The sequence below is a fragment of the Maniola jurtina genome, chromosome 17 (genome assembly GCF_905333055.1).
Source record: "Maniola jurtina chromosome 17, ilManJurt1.1, whole genome shotgun sequence".
Lineage (NCBI taxonomy): Eukaryota > Metazoa > Arthropoda > Insecta > Lepidoptera > Nymphalidae > Maniola > Maniola jurtina.
Genome location: NC_060045.1, coordinates 3050350 through 3067747, shown reverse-complemented (window position 1 = coordinate 3067747; position 17398 = coordinate 3050350). Strand labels below are relative to the sequence as shown.

Below are 17398 nucleotides of genomic sequence, written 5' to 3'. Positions count from 1 at the left end.
ATATTTATTTGTTTTTAGCATAATTTTAATTTAACCATGACAACAATTTTTATACAGAAAGAGGTTCTGTCTTAAGATGTCCGCATTACTCGATGATTTCTGCCAGTCTGGGTGAAGAGTAAGATATCCTATCTCTGACGCTAATGCAACATTAACTCATGTGCACGCGCCTTAACGATAGTGCAATATCTACTCCGAAAACTTGACTTGCCAGTTCCCATTTGGTAGAGCTCTTTCCATCGGATGAAAACGCTATGTCTTCTCTTGAGTCCTTCGCGTTGCTCGATGATTTCTGCCAGTCTGAGGCGAGGCGTTAAGATACCCTATCTTTGACGCTAATGCAACACTAACTCATGTGCACGCGCCTTTACGATGGTGTAATGTCCACTCCGAGAGCCTGACTTACCTATTCCCATTTGGAAATATCTTTGAAATGCGTTTTATATGGTATCTGGAGCTATTAAAGTCACGTTAGGTGGAAAATTGATGGTAAATGGCACTTGATACCGGGTTAATATAAAAATTATTGCACGGATGTCATACTTAAGTTGGTAGGCCCCTATCAACTTTAATGTGTCCAGTTTTCTAGGACGGCAATGCAAACCCTACGGACGGAAACCCCTGCGGAGGGTTTTTTTAATACTGATGTCGCGGTACCTAAAACCCTAAAGCTCTCTAGGAAACTACGCCATCTTTTTAACCGACTTCAAAAAAAGGAGGAGGTTCTCAATTCTACGGTATGTTTTTTTTGTATGTTTGATTGATGGTAATATTTTTTTAATTTATAGACTAGCGCTTGGCTGCAATCAGACTTGCTAGCAAGTGATGATGTAGCCTAAGATGGACGAATACTACTTACTCTTAAGTGTACTTATTACGTAAACTTAAAACTAAAGCTATGAGGGTTCCAAACGCGCCCTGGTTTGAGAAGAGCCTACAGCAAACAGTCGGATAAATCGCTAACTACATAATATAATGAGCATCTCGTCTGCTAACTCGAAACTCGGACGTCTCCGCCCCAGACCCCAGTACCTACAGTATTTATTGCGTTAAATGTATCAAACTGTCTTGGGTTAGTGCGTTAACAAATTTCCGCACATTCACCGTTACTGCCCCAGTACTCTCAAGTCTCAGTAATAAAGCTGTGGAGCAGATAAGATTATCAGCGCCGCGTCAAACGCGCCATTTCCCCTATCTTGCGGGACTGTGTGTAACATTTGTAGCGGAGAAACCATTCGTACCTATTCCTGTAGAAAGAAAATATCTAGATGTGTTAGTATTTCATGTAAGAAGGCTATTGAATAACAGGAACTATTTTTTTTTAGGGTTCAGTACCTCAAAAGGAAAAACGGAACCCTTATAGCATCACTTTGCTGTCTGTCTGTCGGTCTGTCTGTGTCTGTCCGTCTGCCCGTCTATGTCTGTCAAGAAAACCTATAGGATACTTCCCGTTGACCAAGAATAATGAAAGGCAGGTAGGTAGATCTTACAGCAAAAGTAAAGGAAAAATCCGAAAACCGTAAACTTGTCATCACAAAAAAAAAATTAAAATGTGTTCATGAACAAATATTAGTGTTTTCAATTTTCAAAGTAAGATAACTATACCAAGTGGGGTTATCATATGAGAAGGCTTTATCTGTAAATTCTAAAACAGATTTTAATTTATTTTTATGCATAATAGTTTTTGATACTTATATAATGAACCCTAAATAGCATTTAGCAAATGTTGCCTAATAATAAAAGAAAATTTCCCTGAATCTGAACAGATAAACAATTATCCTGTTTAAAGAACCATGTTCTCAGAATGCATTGGGGCGATAATTATTATAACACAAAATCACCATTGGATGATAACGGTAAATGGCAGAAAATTCAGTAGAAAAATTGTGTTATTGAATTTCCCCGAATATTCAGATAGAATGCAGTGGAATGGACTTTTTTGAAAGGGACAGTCTATAAAGTCCTTCAGTACATGCAAGTACCGTTAGTGCCCCAGTAAAGTCAGGTAATAAAGACGCAGACCGCGATAATGTACTATCTGTCGCATAAATTTGTCTGTCACATGTCAGCCACTGCTCTCCATCTTATACGTAGGTAATATGTTTAGTGCCTAGGTATATTAGAGTACTTAGACACGTGCCAATGAAAAACAATGGAGGAGGCATTTTTTTTTATTTTTATAAAAGAATATTAGCTATGTTAAATGACTAATATTCCCCTTTCCTCTCCAACTAAGCGTCAGGCTTGTGCTTGGAGTAGATACGTCAATAGTGCAACGGGCGGGGTTTGAACCGTCGACCTTTCGGTTTTCAGTCCACTCCTTTACCGGTTGAGCTATTGAGGCTCTAACTTTTTAAGCTTTCTTCACCGTTCGTCAACCCATCACCGACCTTTCTACTCAGCAGGGTCTCCTCTCAGAATGTGAAGGGATTGAACCCTTGATCTCCGAATGAGAAGCCAACGTCTTAACCAACAGGCTGTATGTTAGCTTAGCTCTTAAGCTCTAGTTCATCCACGTGCAATTCGACAAAGAATTAGTCTAGCCATTCAAAAGGGGAACGCTGCCAGTATCTTCGGAACCTTGCCTAAAGGAACTTCTTTTAGTAATTTATTTTAGTTATTTTAGTATATTTTTTAAGGTTTTTAGTTCTTCATTGTTTTAATAAATTCGTTTCTATATGTATGTATGTAGTTGATCTTGCGGGAACTTTTGAATTTTTGGGATTGAATGTAGCCTATGTCTTCTCGGTAGGAAAGGCATTCCTAACCAGTGGTAGATGCATTTGACGATTCAAAAGTACTTGTAAAATATTTTGATTGTAATTTTTTTTTTCAATGTTCAAAGAATACGAGCTTAGACTGGAAAGCACCCTAATGCATTGGCACAGAAAATTAAAAAAAAGATTAAATCCACACTTACCTACCCAAAGGCTGATTATGGATAGCCGATGGCAGATATTATGTACCTTAATATGTTGCGTTGGTTTTAATTTAGGGTATAAGCTATTTTCACAACCAAATCAGTCATTGTGGCGTTAAGGAATAACAATCATCCAAACTTTCACATTAATTAGATTTATTCTCAGTTTTTTCTCAATAGGTATGTTAGTTAGTATTTCCCGCACTCAAAGCCTTAGTGCGAAACTAGGCTGAGTGAGTTAGTCCTAACTATAATCTATCCCGTCGTCACTAAACCATGTAACATGTAAAAGCATGTAAGCGAACACGTCGGGCCGGCGATGTTTTCAGGCGGGACATGAACTTGCGACCGGCTGACACTACCGTATCGAGTTACTGATTTAATACGTTGCTGTCGAGTGCTGCATGGGACTCAGCTTTTGTGGGCTGCGTTATGTGCAGGAATAGGAAATGTTTTGCTAAACATGGGCCTCAAACAAAATTCATATCTATACTAATGTTATAAAATCAAAAGTGTGTCTGTCTGTCTGCGTGTATATCCACAAACTTTTCACAGCCCATCCATTAATGTTACAGTAATGTTACTTACGTCGCGTAGGTACAATAAAAGTATCTACAACGACGAATTGAGAACCTCCTCCTGTTTTTGAAGTCGGTTAAAAAGAGGCTAAAAACTGCTCATGCGCGTGTTTGAAATAAGAACCCGCATAAAGTACAGTACAACCAAATTAATAATGCGCATAGAAATCTTCGTCACTGTTCGGCAACGGTCGTATGATACACATGATATTGACTCCTATTTGTTTATAACAAGGTGCAAAATGCAAGATCGCTAATTGTCGTATTCCGAATCATTTTATCGTAAGAGCCCTAAACAATGCACTTGCATTTTGCACCTTGTTATAAACAAATAGGAGTCACTATCATGTGTATCATACGACCGTTGCCGAACAGTGACGAAGATTTCTATGCGCATTATTAATTTGGTTGTACTGTACGGTTCAGTAGCACTACCTAGTTAAAAACTTGATAGCGGCTAAAAAGCTTGATAGCGGTTGCTGTACCGAAATATGTAGAATGAAAAAAAAAGTACTTAAATAAATCTTTGGGGTCATCATATTTTCAAAAAGTATCAGTAAAAAAAGTAAAACTTTGTAAGTTATCTCTGGAACTAGTGAACTGATTTAGAAAATTCTTTCACTAGTATTTTATTAACCCTCAACCCAAAAAGAGGGGTGTTATAAGTTTGACGTGTGTATCTGTGTATCTGTCTGTGGCATCGTAGCTCCTAAACTAATGAACCGATTTTAATTTAGTTTTTTTGTTTGTTTGAAAGGTGTAGCTATAATCCAAGAAAATCGGTTCAGCCGTTTGAAAGTTATCAGCTCTTTTCTAGTTACTGTAACCTTCACTTGTCGGTGTTATAAATTTTTAATTTACACTTGTGTAGATAGATATTAGGTAATAAGACGATATTAAGTTTGAAAAGAGCGAATAAATGAAATAAATGTTTTTGAATACCTTTAAGTACTTATATCGAGTACTTAGTAGTGTGTATTTATTTCTGAATGTGCTATGTAGCGTTCTAAAATAGCGTGTAAGTAAAGGTATGTCGGTACGGCTGTGTTTCAGGCGGTACATGAACTCGAATCTCGCCAACACTACCGTATCGGATTACAGATTTAGTACGTTGTTCTTATGTACTTATTGCATGGGAGAAAATACTAGGCCATAATATTATGTAGGAACTAAATCTATGAAAGCACTATCACTTTATTATAATAACCTTACCCAGTATTATAGATACACCCGGTAAGTATAGCTAGGGTAGATAGTGAGGTACCTATTGATAAAAATTTAATAAATCAAGAATTGTAGTTTATAAAAAGACAATTACCATCGTTTTTTCTTTGAAAAAGAGGAAAAGCGATCGTTATCAATTAATCACAATAAAACTGTAAAATATTCATATTCAACACGGCGTTATTCAAGGGACAGATCAATAAATTCCTGAAAAGCTGGCAACGCATTGGTGGTTCCTCTGGTGGTGGTGCTGCAAATGTCATGCTCGTTTTCTCACTGTTTATGATTTAAAAAACCGGCCAAGTGCGAGTCTGACTCGCGCACTGAGGGTTCCGTACTCAGGTATTTTTTACAACATTTTGCACGATAAATCAAAAACTATTATGCATAAAAATATAAAAATAAACAGTTTTAGAATGTACAGGTAAAGCCCTTTCATTTGATACACCACTTGGTGTAGTTATCTTACTTTGAAAATTGAAACTTTTTTTTTTTTAATGATGTTACCACAAATTCGCGGTTTTCAGATTTATTCCTGTACTTGTGCTATAAGGCCTACCTACCTGCCTTTCATGATTCTAGGTCAACGGGAAGTGCCCTATAGGTTTTTTGACAGACACTACAGACAGACAGACAAACAGACAGACAGACAGACAACAAAGTGATCCTATAAGGGTTCCGTTTTTCCTTTTGAGGTAGGAAACCCTAAAATCTGTAAAAAATTGTAATTTGTAACATAATGACTCCATAATATCTCAAAGTAGATTTTTGCGTAATCAAATCTGCCAATTTCTACAAATATTATTAGAGCTTCTAAAATTACAATTAACGCTTCATTGCATTTAACGCTGACAAAGAAGACGCTAAAGGATGACGACTTCTTAAACAAAAAGTTAGGTACTCTAGAAAGCACTGAATTGACCCTTACCAAGTCCAAAAGGTGTTAAACATTGCAAAGCTATGTAGGAACCTAAGCTTACACTTATTAAGACCCTCTAGCTACACTTAAGGAGATATACACACTTTACTTTAGCCCTTAAAAGTGAAATACATAGAACACCAGCGCTTAGTAGGTAACACGTAGATCGGATATACGACATAGGACAGAGCTTGTATATCCGTAGAATGACGCTGTTACTTTGCAGTTAAGTCGCCGAAACTGTTTTGTGTAGATGGATTGAAACGTTTTGATGTTACGTTTTTCTTCTTTTACCTTGCCTTTTTCTTCTTTTTTTGGAGCTGACGTGGTCTGTCCAATACGTGAAAAAAGTGGTGCAGCTTCCTCTCGGAACATTCCAGTCAGTCAAGCTCACTCTAGAATCCAAGCAGATCAAACAGGACTTCAGAGGATGTTTTAGGGAAGCACTGGCTTCACATTGGGACGATATACTACTGCATTCAAGCAGTGAGAACGTGTTCTGGTGTCTTATGGCTTGCCATGCGTCCTCTGTATAGATGGTTGCTGGTTATGAAGTTGAATGATGTTTAATAAGTACCATTCATAAAGAGTTTGTGGCTTAGGTGCTGACTGACCAGACTGGACTAGACTGTCCAGTCCAGCCCAGTCAAATGTTGGTTAAAATAAGAAGTTGATATTTCGTGTGTGTTGGGAAAGTTAACGCTACCAATGACGTTTATTTAGACTTAACAGGGCTCTCTCCGTCACTCGCTTCATACAATCGTAGTTCCAATTTCATTTGAATATTAAGCAACCAAAGTCCATGAAATTTTACAGACATATTCTAGAAACTAATATCTGTGTCTGTGGTGTTTTAGATTTTTCTAAAAATATGTAGTTTTAAAATTACAGGGGCTCAAAGATTTGTATGAAATTTTTTAAGACCTCGTAACTTTGAAACCGAATATTTTAACAGAAATCTGGAAAACCACAGACATAGATATTAGTTTCTAGAATATATCTGCAAAATTTCATGGACTCTGGTTGCTTAATATTCAAATATAATAATATAAATAATGTATAATGTACCTACATTTTTATTAAATAAATTATATATAAAAATTATATAAATGAAATTGGAATTACGATTGTATGAAACGAGTGACGGAGAGAGCTCTCTTAACTCTCCGGCTGTGAAATTTTAACCTTCTCATCATATTTTGAAGCTTCACTTAAAATTGTTATTCTATGACAAGTATCAAAACCTCACCATTGAGCTACAGTGCTGTACTGCGCGTTGTCACTACACACATTAGTGTGAGATACGGAGGTATTGTGAAACGAAACAGGCGATTTAGCGACGGTTCAACTGGAATTATTTGACGGGAATTAGGCTGAAACGGCTCGCGCCCACACGCGTCCCTTGTGACTTTTGTTGGGAAAAATATGATAACTGTTATGAGTATTTAACATGGTTAAACTTATGGTAAGAGGGTATGACAATTATAATCTGTATGACTTATCATAATAGGTATAGTAGAAGGAAAATCAAATTTAAAATCGAAAATTATTTGTATTATGACAATCATCGTCGGCCCACTACTGAGCACGGGTCTCCTCTCAGAACGGGAATGGCTTAGGCTATAATAGTCTACCACGCTGGTCAAGTGCGGATTGGCAGATTTCACACACTCACTATGGAGAACTTTCAGACATGAAGGTTTTTCCTCACGAACTTTTCCTAACCTCCTGTATACAAAACTTTAACCGCTTAGATATAGCTTTGATAATGACACTTAACCAGTCCTTATTTGGAAAAGATAAAATTTAATAACTTTTTTCTTAAATTTTCTTAACCGAAGCTATGATTCACGCTACAGATATTGTCAAAGGAACAATTTGCTGATCTAATTAACAATATTTCATAATCAAACCTGCACAGCACAAACCAAACAACAAATCAGCAAGCCCACCACACATCTCATGATCGTGATCGTCGCTAATTACCGCCGGCCGCCCATCGTTGTGAAGTCACGACGCCACCACGCACACGTTTATCATACATTTTGTGACCACACGCCACTTGTCTACAGCGACTGTCCCGATGTTAGACAAGGCACAGTTTTACATTGACACAAGTGTAAATTAAAAATTTATAACACCCCATCAATGATTAGAAAAGTCCCAATAGCTGACGTTGTAAGGAGAAGATTAGAAACAAAAGTTCTCAAGAAGTAGGTACCTGAAATAGCGCAGTCGTACCAGTTTAGTAATCGAGCCTCATTATTTGGTAGAAAAAGAGTAAGACTAGTTGTCATTATACTGTTTACCTTATTAGTATTTACAGCTACTGAATTGGAGGGATCAAAACAGGTCCTCTCGCATGATCACCTTTTCAACCTGTGGAGGTCCGCTGTTGAACTTAGCCTTTGTCATATAATATTATGTGCAACACAAGTGTAACAATATTTGTGTACAAAACAGTGAAGGTTACAGTAACTAGAAAAGAGATGATAACTTTCAAACGGCTGTACCGATTTTCTTGGATTATAGCTAAAAACACTCTTGATCAAGCCACCTTTCAAACAAAAAAAAAAACTAAATTAAAATCGGTTCATTAGTTTAGGAGCTACGATGCCACAGACAGGTACACAAATACACACGTCAAACTTATAACACCCCTCTTTTTGGGTCGGGGGTTAAAAATGCGGAGAGTTTCACTTAATAACACTGGAAATCTGCCTTTTCTGTCGTCATTATTAACTAAATCTTGTAATTATCTACGTCACATGTGTAATATTTTATGTTTGTGCAGTAAAGTGAAATAAATATTAGTAGGTAATATCACACGTGAGTGATGACTGATTAGGTACTGATTAATAGACGGTTTACCAGCCCATCGCGTATTATTTTGCGTCACAAGACGAGGCTCTATAGGCAATTTCATTTTATAACTCAGGTCAGGTCTTCTGTCTGATGACATGTTAATGTTTGTGGAAAATTAAGGCGTTCAAAATTCAGCAAAATCTTTGTTTCTCAATTTTTTTGTCCTTTTTTTATTCACTAAAATTATGGTAACCCTAATCATACACCTATTGATGAACAATTGCCCTACCTTAGATGAGGTCAATAGTGCCTTCCTAGGCCGTGTCTTCAAGCGCCATCGTGATGCCAATTCTAATCAAATATAAACCCTAATAATAATGCAAAAAGGTTTAAATCTTCATTCAATTATTTTGTAGATAAGCTTTTATGAATGTTGACAGGTCTATTGTTTTTTCCGCGGTCAGTTACATTAGAAATTGTGTTGTATCTCGAAGCTAATAAGATTGTAATTTGAGTGCAGGGTTGTTACAGAACAATGATACATGCAGTTGGCATGTCGTCGGCATGCTTTGTCGCGGACCGACAAAGGCACGTGGGAACGTGCGCGTGCGCTCTTCCTTAGTATTATACGAGTAGTATATGTATTAGACGATTAGAGATTGATTTCAGATTTACTAGTAATAACAGTACCTTCCTTTCTACTACCAATTTGTATTGAAAAATACGTAAATTAATATAAGTGAGTAGGTAAGAGAAGGATCAATTAAATTCAAGATGGGATAACAGTAGGAATTTTTTTATGAATGGCGTTCTCGTCATCGTCTACTGCTGGACACAGGTCTTTTGTTCGTATTTCCACACGCCGCTGTCTTGCGCCACCTGAATGCAACGACTTCCTGCGATTTGTTTGATGTCGTCTGCCCATCTAGTCTCTGGGGTCTGCGAACGCTGGACCTTCCAATGCGAGGTCGCCGTTACAGGGACCTTGGGATCGCAACGTCTCTTATTCGAACTGTGTGTTGCCCACAGCCACTTCAGCTTCCACACCAGTTGGGCTACTTTGGTTCTTCTGCGGATCGCCACATTCCTGATAACTTGAAGACATTCCGAGCATAGCTCTTTTTATCAACCGCTGACTCTGAGTGACTTTGAGCTTTCTTATGAGGCCATATGCGGTCATATATCATATATCATAGTCATCACCCTGCTGTGCCCTGGCCATATGCGGATTGACAACTCACCTTACTTCTTAGAAGATTTAGAGGCATTTAGAGGCATTAAAGATCATCTTTCAAATTAACAACCGTTATCGGCACCACTTTAATTGGTTCCGTAGGTACAAAAATATAGGTAGGTAAGTAAGTGAGAGGCCACAATAGCTGGAGTATCTAATGATGAGCAAATTGTTATTATGTTAGTGGATAATATACTCGCTGGTAGCCCCCCATTGCTCTAGGCACATACAATGGGCATAGAAGGTAAATTTTTATGCAAATAAAAATATAAAATAAGTTGTTACGTCTATAAAAATTAGGTAAGTAACAATTAATCCAAAACACGCACTTAAGTTTCCTTTACGATCATCACTTCATCTGACGCATTACAGGCCTCCCCCACTCTTCCATGTACCTATTTCTTTGAGTTTTTTTTTGAGTTGCAAAAATGGAGGTCTAGGTTAGAGCGCGCTTGTCTAGAAGATGCCACTCTTGCATTGAAGGTGTTTAGATTATACGGGGCAGGAAACACGGATGCCTGAAGGCATTCCACACAGCAGTTACACATTTGTGACCAATAGAGTAATAGAAAAAAAATCTACATAGCTGATCCATAGTATTTTGTATGTCTGTCTGTTATCTTTTTATAACCCGTTTGTTTAATCTATTATAATGAAATATAAGGAATTTGATTAAAGAGTTTCCACGGGACTTTTGAAAACCTAATTACACCCGGATTAAGTCGTAAGTATCAAACTACTATAAAATACTATTAAGTATGTTTGCATTTTTTCCTTTTTGTATACAACAAATTATATTTCATTAATTTCACTCATTCATTCATCGATTAAGTAAAAAACTGGTACTTACATAAAAAAAATTGAAATCCTCCTAACCGTTTTCCGTTCAGAAACAGAAACTTTTATTTTTTTAAAGTCTAACTAACCAAGCGTCGTAGTTTACGTTCTATGGCAGACCCCACGTGAGGGCGAATCCCGCAAGTCATGCCCAAGTGAGTCCATCCTATTAACGATATGGCCTGATAACATCGCTGGCCTTTCATCCGATACACTAACTATTATGTGAGTATGTGCAAAATCTGTATCAGATGTGGTTTCCATAGAAAAAAGACTACAAGAACTGGCCCGTTAGGTCTCCCGTATCTGTGAAATTGAAAATGGGTCAAGTGCGTTACAAAACGCGCGAAGTAGGGTTCCGTAGCCATGATAGTTGACAAAAACTGTGGCGGTTAAAAACCATCTTAGAAACTTATTATTACTAATTATGTGTGCAGTGCCCCCGCCAAGACGAGCCAAACGGCGGATTTGTCAAGGTAGCATTCAAGATATCATTCAAAACTTTTTTCAGCTAACATTTTTCGCACAATCGGTCTCTATAACTGCACTTATACATGCACTCTTTAGAGTGGCGCGCGAGCTGTCAACGCGAGCGCACGGTTTCGTGAACCATTATTATCAGTCGTATTTTATAGAGCGAAATCGTTTCACTGTCTACCTACATTGTTTTATATTATGGTGATTAACTATGATACAGACTCAAAGACTTGGTGATACGTGTAGTGACATGTCTGAGGAAGAAATAATAATGAGTGAGCAACAAGTTGTGGCGGTGCCTTTACAGAGTGAGAGCGAGCAACGAAGTTTGGAAAAGAGAGGTCGTGAAGAAGATTCAGCGGAGGATGAAGAAGGGTTTATTACAGTACAGCGAGCGTCGAAGCGACATGCTAGGGGTAACTCGAATAGTTGTGGAGATAGTATGGAATTTACCGTCTGCGTTACATCGAAAGAATTGTTACCGAAACAGTTCGGTATGGCTAAGTTATTGAGATCAGAAAATATTAAGGGTATTAGTAGAATTGTGTACAAAAATCCTTATAAAGCTATAATTTCCTTTGAAAATCGAGAGTGTGGCAGCGAGTTGATGCAGTGTGAAAAACTAATAAGCTTGGGATGGAGAGTCCAACCTGCTGATGAGATGGTTTTATCTTATGGGATTGTTAGACAGGTAGATCTAGAAGAAACAGATGAAGAAATATTGAAAAATATAAATTCTGAATTTGAAATAGTATCAGTGAGAAGACTTAAAAGATTAGCGAATACGGGTGTATGGGTAAATTCCGAAACGATACGCCTAGCATTTAAGAGCCCAACTCTACCTGCATATGTATTCGGTTTTGGCTGTAGATTTAAGGTGGATAGATATACATTTCCTGTCACTCAATGTAGTAGGTGCTGGCAATTCGGGCATATTTTTCGGTCTTGCCCTATGAAGAAGATTACCTGCCCAAAATGTGGGAGTAATCACGAGAATTGTGAGATAGTCAATTTTAAGTGCGTGAACTGCAAAGGCAAGCACATGGCAATGTATAAAGAATGTCCAGCTTATCTGAAGGAAAAAGAAGTTAGAGAGATTATGACCGAGAAGAACTGTACTTATCGAAGTGCCTTAAAAATATTTTCGGAGAAGATGGAATCTCAACATATTTATTCTGAATCGGAGGATGAAAATGACGACATGCAGAAGCAAAACAAGACGCAGACGCAAAATTATAGGTCTTACAGAGATGTCGTAGTGCAAGCTGAGGTTCATACAAATATGTCTACAGGAGAAGACGAGGATCTAAGAAATAACCAGCATTCTGAGCCTGAGATAAGAAGAGTAAAACCGAGACAAGACAAACAAAAGACAACAAAGAGGAAAGAAGAACAGTCACATCAGCAACAGTCGAGTGCGTTTGAACAGTCATTCCGGAGAAACGCAGAACAGAGGGAAGAAGAACAGACAGAAGGACACGAGAAGAAGGGGTATGAAAAAAGTTTTGGTGAACGTTTAATGGACATTTTTAAAAGTATTTCAAACGTTTTTAAGTCGACAAATAGTTGGGAAATTAAATTAGAGTTAATAGGCAATGTGTTAGTTAAAGAAATTTGGCAATTCATAGTTAACTTTGTACAAAGTGGCGCTGTCTGTAAAAAAGTAATATCTTCGATATTTAATGGCTAGCTATTCTCAAGGTCAAAAAGATTTTGTACTAAATTTGTTGCAGTGGAATGCGCAAAGCATTAGAAATAAGCGTACCGAGTTTGAGTTGTTGCTATCGCAAGAAAAAATTCATATTGCCTTAGTCTGTGAGACTTGGTTGGAATCAGAGTCTCATTTTAATATTAGTGGATATAATATATTTAGAAAGGATAGGGAGGATTCATATGGAGGTATTGCTTTTATTATTCACAAGTCAATCAAAACTCAGGAATGCCCTTTAAACATTAATAATGCCGGTATAGAAACAAAATGCATAAAGTTATTAAATTGTCAGGATATTAAGAATCTAATTTTAGTTTATTGTCCTTCATCGATCAACACATCACCATCTGATTGGGAAGATATTTTTTCTTTTTTTCCTAATAATTGTATATATAGGGATTTTAATGCACACCATACGAATTGGTCTTATAAAACTGATACAAGGGGCAGAAATATCTATGATGCAGCATTAGAGGCTGGCTATATATCTCTTAATAATGGTGATCACACTAGAATTAAATATGTTAATAATAATGTTCAAAAAACATCCCCTGACATAACATTTGTATCAAGTGATATTGCATTAGGCTTTGAATGGAAAGTTTTAAATGAAAGTTTGGGAAGCGATCATCTTTTTATTAAAATTAAGTTTAAGTATAAGGATATAGTCATTATGACACAAAAATGGAACTTTAAACAAGCTGATTGGGATTCGTATACAAAATATTTAGAATATCATTTCACTTCCAGCAATACACACTCTGATATTCAGTTATTATATGACAACTTTATCAATCAGTTAAATAATGCAGCTAATAGGTTCATTCCTATGGTAAAAACTTGCGAGAATCCAAAGCAAGGCTTCCAGCCTAAGGCATACTGGAACCAAGATTTGTCAAAATTGGTAGCTAAGCGTAGATTGGCTCTGAAGCAGTTTCGTAAAAATCCAACACCTGATAATTTGACAAATCTTGAAGAAAAAATAATGAGTGCTAAAATTGCGATTAAAAAAGAAAAAACAGCAGATTGGCAAAATTATTGTGATAGTGTTAATGAAAAAACAACAATCTCTGACATGTGGCAGCGTCTACGTTGGACAAAAGGTTTCCGATCACCAAGGTGTTACGTATCCCAGGATCAAAAAGTTGAGCTTTTATGTAGTCTCGCCCCTGATTATGTAGTTACAAAAGCGCCCGAATATTTTTCTTCAAATGTATCGTTAGAAAGTCCATTTTCTTTGCAAGAGCTATATAATTGCATAAAGGCAAAAGATACAGCACCTGGTAATGATGGAATCACGTATTCTATGATATATCACTTGCCAATGGCTGGAAAGCTCTATCTGTTAGATTTGTACAACTGTATAGTAAACACAGGCAATATACCGATACAATGGCGTGATATTCTGGTGGTTCCAATACCAAAACCAAATTCGAATAATACAACTGGTAATAATAATAAAAAGCTTAGACCTATATCCTTGATATCATGTATTTGCAAGATTTTACATTCGATGATTACTAGACGGATTGAATGGTATATGGAAAAAAATAATCTGTTTTCTCCATTTACCTTAGGGTTTAGAAGAGGACATTCATGTCACGATTGTCTAGCAAAATTAATAACTCATATTCAAATAGGTTTTTCTAAAAACCTTCAAACAGTAGCTTGCTTTTTGGATATTGATGGAGCCTATAATAACGTATTGATAGAAAAACTGACTGTGACTTTAGATGAATTTGGCTTTGGTAAAAAACTATGTCAATATATATGGAATTATTTGAGTGAAAGGCACCTCAAAATTCAGGATAGTGTAGATAAGAGGACCTATTTTTCCCGATCTGCGTATAAAGGTTTAGCTCAAGGTGACCCAATGTCACCGATACTATTTAATATTGTAACAGCTAAAATTTTTCATAGAGTAGTTAATGTTTCATTATGTCAATATGCGGATGACTTTGTTTTATTTAGTACAAATAAAGACATATTTGAAAGTATTAGCAAGTTACAGGGAGCATTAATTATATTTAATGAGTTGTTAAATGATATGGGATTGGAGCTATCTGTTAAAAAATCAAAATTTTGTATATTTAGTAGGGGTCATAGAAGACAACGAGTAGAATTAAAAGTGGACACTTTTTCTTTAGAGTTGGTAGAAGTTTATAAATATTTAGGTTTATGGTTAGACAAATCCTTACGTTGGGGTAAGCACATCGGCGAGACGGTCATAAAAGTGCAAAAATGTTTTAATTTGCTTAATGTTTTGGCTGGATCATCCTGGGGCGTTCACACTAAACATTTGCGTCAAATTTATTTAGCTTTGATACGAAGTCGTATAGATTATGGATCCTTCATATATGACAATGCCGCAAAATGTCATTTAATTAAATTAGATAGGTTACAAAATCAGGCTTTGAGAATAACAGGGGGCTTTATAAAGACTACTCCAATTCACGTTATGGAGAGTGAGCTGTGTATTCCACCGTTAAAGCAACGGAGGAGGTATTTAGCCATTAAATATTGTTTAAAAGCGTTATCGTGGAAAGACAACGACACTATCAAAGAAATTCAAGTTCTTAGTGGTCTCTGTAGAAGTAATCATTATTGGACGAATAAAAAAGTTCCTTTGCTTGTGTCCGTATATGATGAAGTAAAACTAGAACCTATTTTTTCTTCAGTATGTCTTGAAATGTTTACATTAAGGACTTGGGTTACTAATATTAATGTTCACGATATTGTTAAATGTAATTTAGAAAGTGTCAGCAAGTCCAAAAAGTCATATGAAGTAAATAATTTAAAATATGATGTTATTAAAGAGCTTAGCTACAAGTATGCGGGTTGGTTTGTTATTTATACTGATGGATCAAAAACTGACGAGGGCCGAGGTGCTAGTTTTTTTGTTGCTACAAAAAGGGATAGTAACTTGTTGGGTAATGATTGTTTACGGATAGATGGAGAGATCTGTATTATGACGGTTGAGCTCATTGCAATCTCGGAGGCACTGTCGTATGTAAAGACAACTAATCAAAAAAAGGTTCTCATTTGTACCGATAGCAAAAGCGCACTAGAGCATATAGCTCGATCCGCCTCTGGTATCAGAGGTGTTTCGGTAGCTTATGCAGTGCTATCTTCTATAGATGAGTTGAGTAATTTGGGCGTGGATTTGAGGTTGCAATGGGTTCCATCGCATATTGGACTGTCAGGTAATGAGGAGGCTGACTCTTTGGCAAAATGTGGATGTAAAGAAGGTAGATTAATTAAAGTTGAGGGCGACTATTCTGAATCATTACCAAAATATAGAAAATTATGTTACAGAGATTGGAAAGAATACTTCGACAAAATGTCATTAGAAAAAGGAATATGGTATCGAACGTTGCAGAGTGAGCCTCCTCATATACCTTGGAGCAGCTGTACACGAATGAAAAGGAAATATGTAGTGTTGGCCCACAGGCTTAGATCAGGGCACATTCCAGGCAACAAATTCGGATTTCTTATGGGAAAAACATCTTCTCCAAATTGTGACTCCTGTGGAGTCATAGATGATGTATATCATTGGTTGGTGGAATGTGTCCGATTCCAATCAGGAAGAGACCGTCTGGTTGAATTATTAAACTTAAAGAGATTGCAAGTTGGTGTCTTTAATAGCTTATTAGCTAATCCAAATTCTGACGGAGCTTGCAATCTCTTTAGATGGTTTATGATAGGATAGGTTTGTAGGATAAGATGGAATTGTATATATAGATAGAATTGTAGGATAAGATAGGGTACAATTAGGCTGACATGCATAAATGTAAAAGCCTATAAATAAAGGATTAAAAAAAAAAAAAAAAATGCACTCTTTACTCACGCAGGGACTAGGCACATGAGTAGAAGGACTAGGACTAGGACGTCATTCTGACACGACCGGAGAAAAATCTGATGTAGGACCAGTTTACGTGCTTTCCGAGGCAAGCACATGAGGGGGAGTAACGCCCTAAGCTGCTTCGGGCTGCTAACCAAGAAATCAGCGCCTAGGGTCTAGACCAACGAGGTTCTCTCTATAAAGTTCATCTTTTTCTAAAAAGGATTTTGAAAAATTTTAAATCCAGATGGACGATGGGCACCTGTTAGTTATCTCTATAAATCAATTTGCTTTTTATCTTTTAGACTAGATGAAGTCGCGTGCGCATCCGAAACATAATAAGGAATGATTCCCTACGGTAAGTTAATTATAGACATTAAACTAAACACGTGTTCTATTCAATCCATAGGTAATAAAGGGGTTTCACCAACGTGTTTCACGGGGAAGCGAGCGACGAAGCGAAAATCGATTATAGAGTCTAGTCGGAAGGTACATACTAAACTCGTGCTATAAATTGATTTTGATTTAAAAAATCCATTGGGGAACATAATTTCGAAGAAGAAACAGCTGAAAAAAATGTACAAATAAAAGATCTGTTTAAGTTTTCCTTGAAAAATAATATTACAGTCGTCTATTGATTCAGTTCGTTAAATCACTATTATGGAAACTGACAATAATAACTATTATACTTTGTATTCAATTCTGTTGAAAAAAAGTTTTCTTTCGAAAATAAAAATTATCAGGATAATAAATCGATGTATTCAAGATTTCATTCGAACGTTATAACAATACAATACTTTCAATTATTTCTACGACCTCTGTGTTAGAACCTTAGAAAACGCAATTATTAGA

At 36.7% G+C, this 17398-nt stretch overlaps 1 protein-coding gene across 1 annotated transcript; it reads left to right on the top strand.

Annotated features, from left to right (window-relative positions):
* Nucleotides 1-14471: 14471 nt before the first annotated feature.
* LOC123874015 lies at nt 14472-16860 on the top strand. The gene is made up of 3 exons (XM_045919159.1): nt 14472-15207; nt 16021-16333; nt 16852-16860. Exons 1-3 carry the CDS (start codon nt 14579-14581, stop codon nt 16858-16860), a joined length of 951 nt encoding a protein of 316 aa, XP_045775115.1. The 5' UTR covers nt 14472-14578.
* The last annotated feature ends 538 nt before the right edge of the window (nt 16861-17398 follow it).

Bases quoted from the DNA above. Each gene is read 5' to 3' on its own strand.
- LOC123874015 (XM_045919159.1), top strand. From the start codon at position 14,579: ATGTCACCGATACTATTTAATATTGTAACAGCTAAAATTTTTCATAGA. The intron at 15,208-16,020 runs GTATTTAGCCAT...ATTATGTTACAG, and splicing joins CCGTTAAAGCAACGGAGGAG to AGATTGGAAAGAATACTTCG.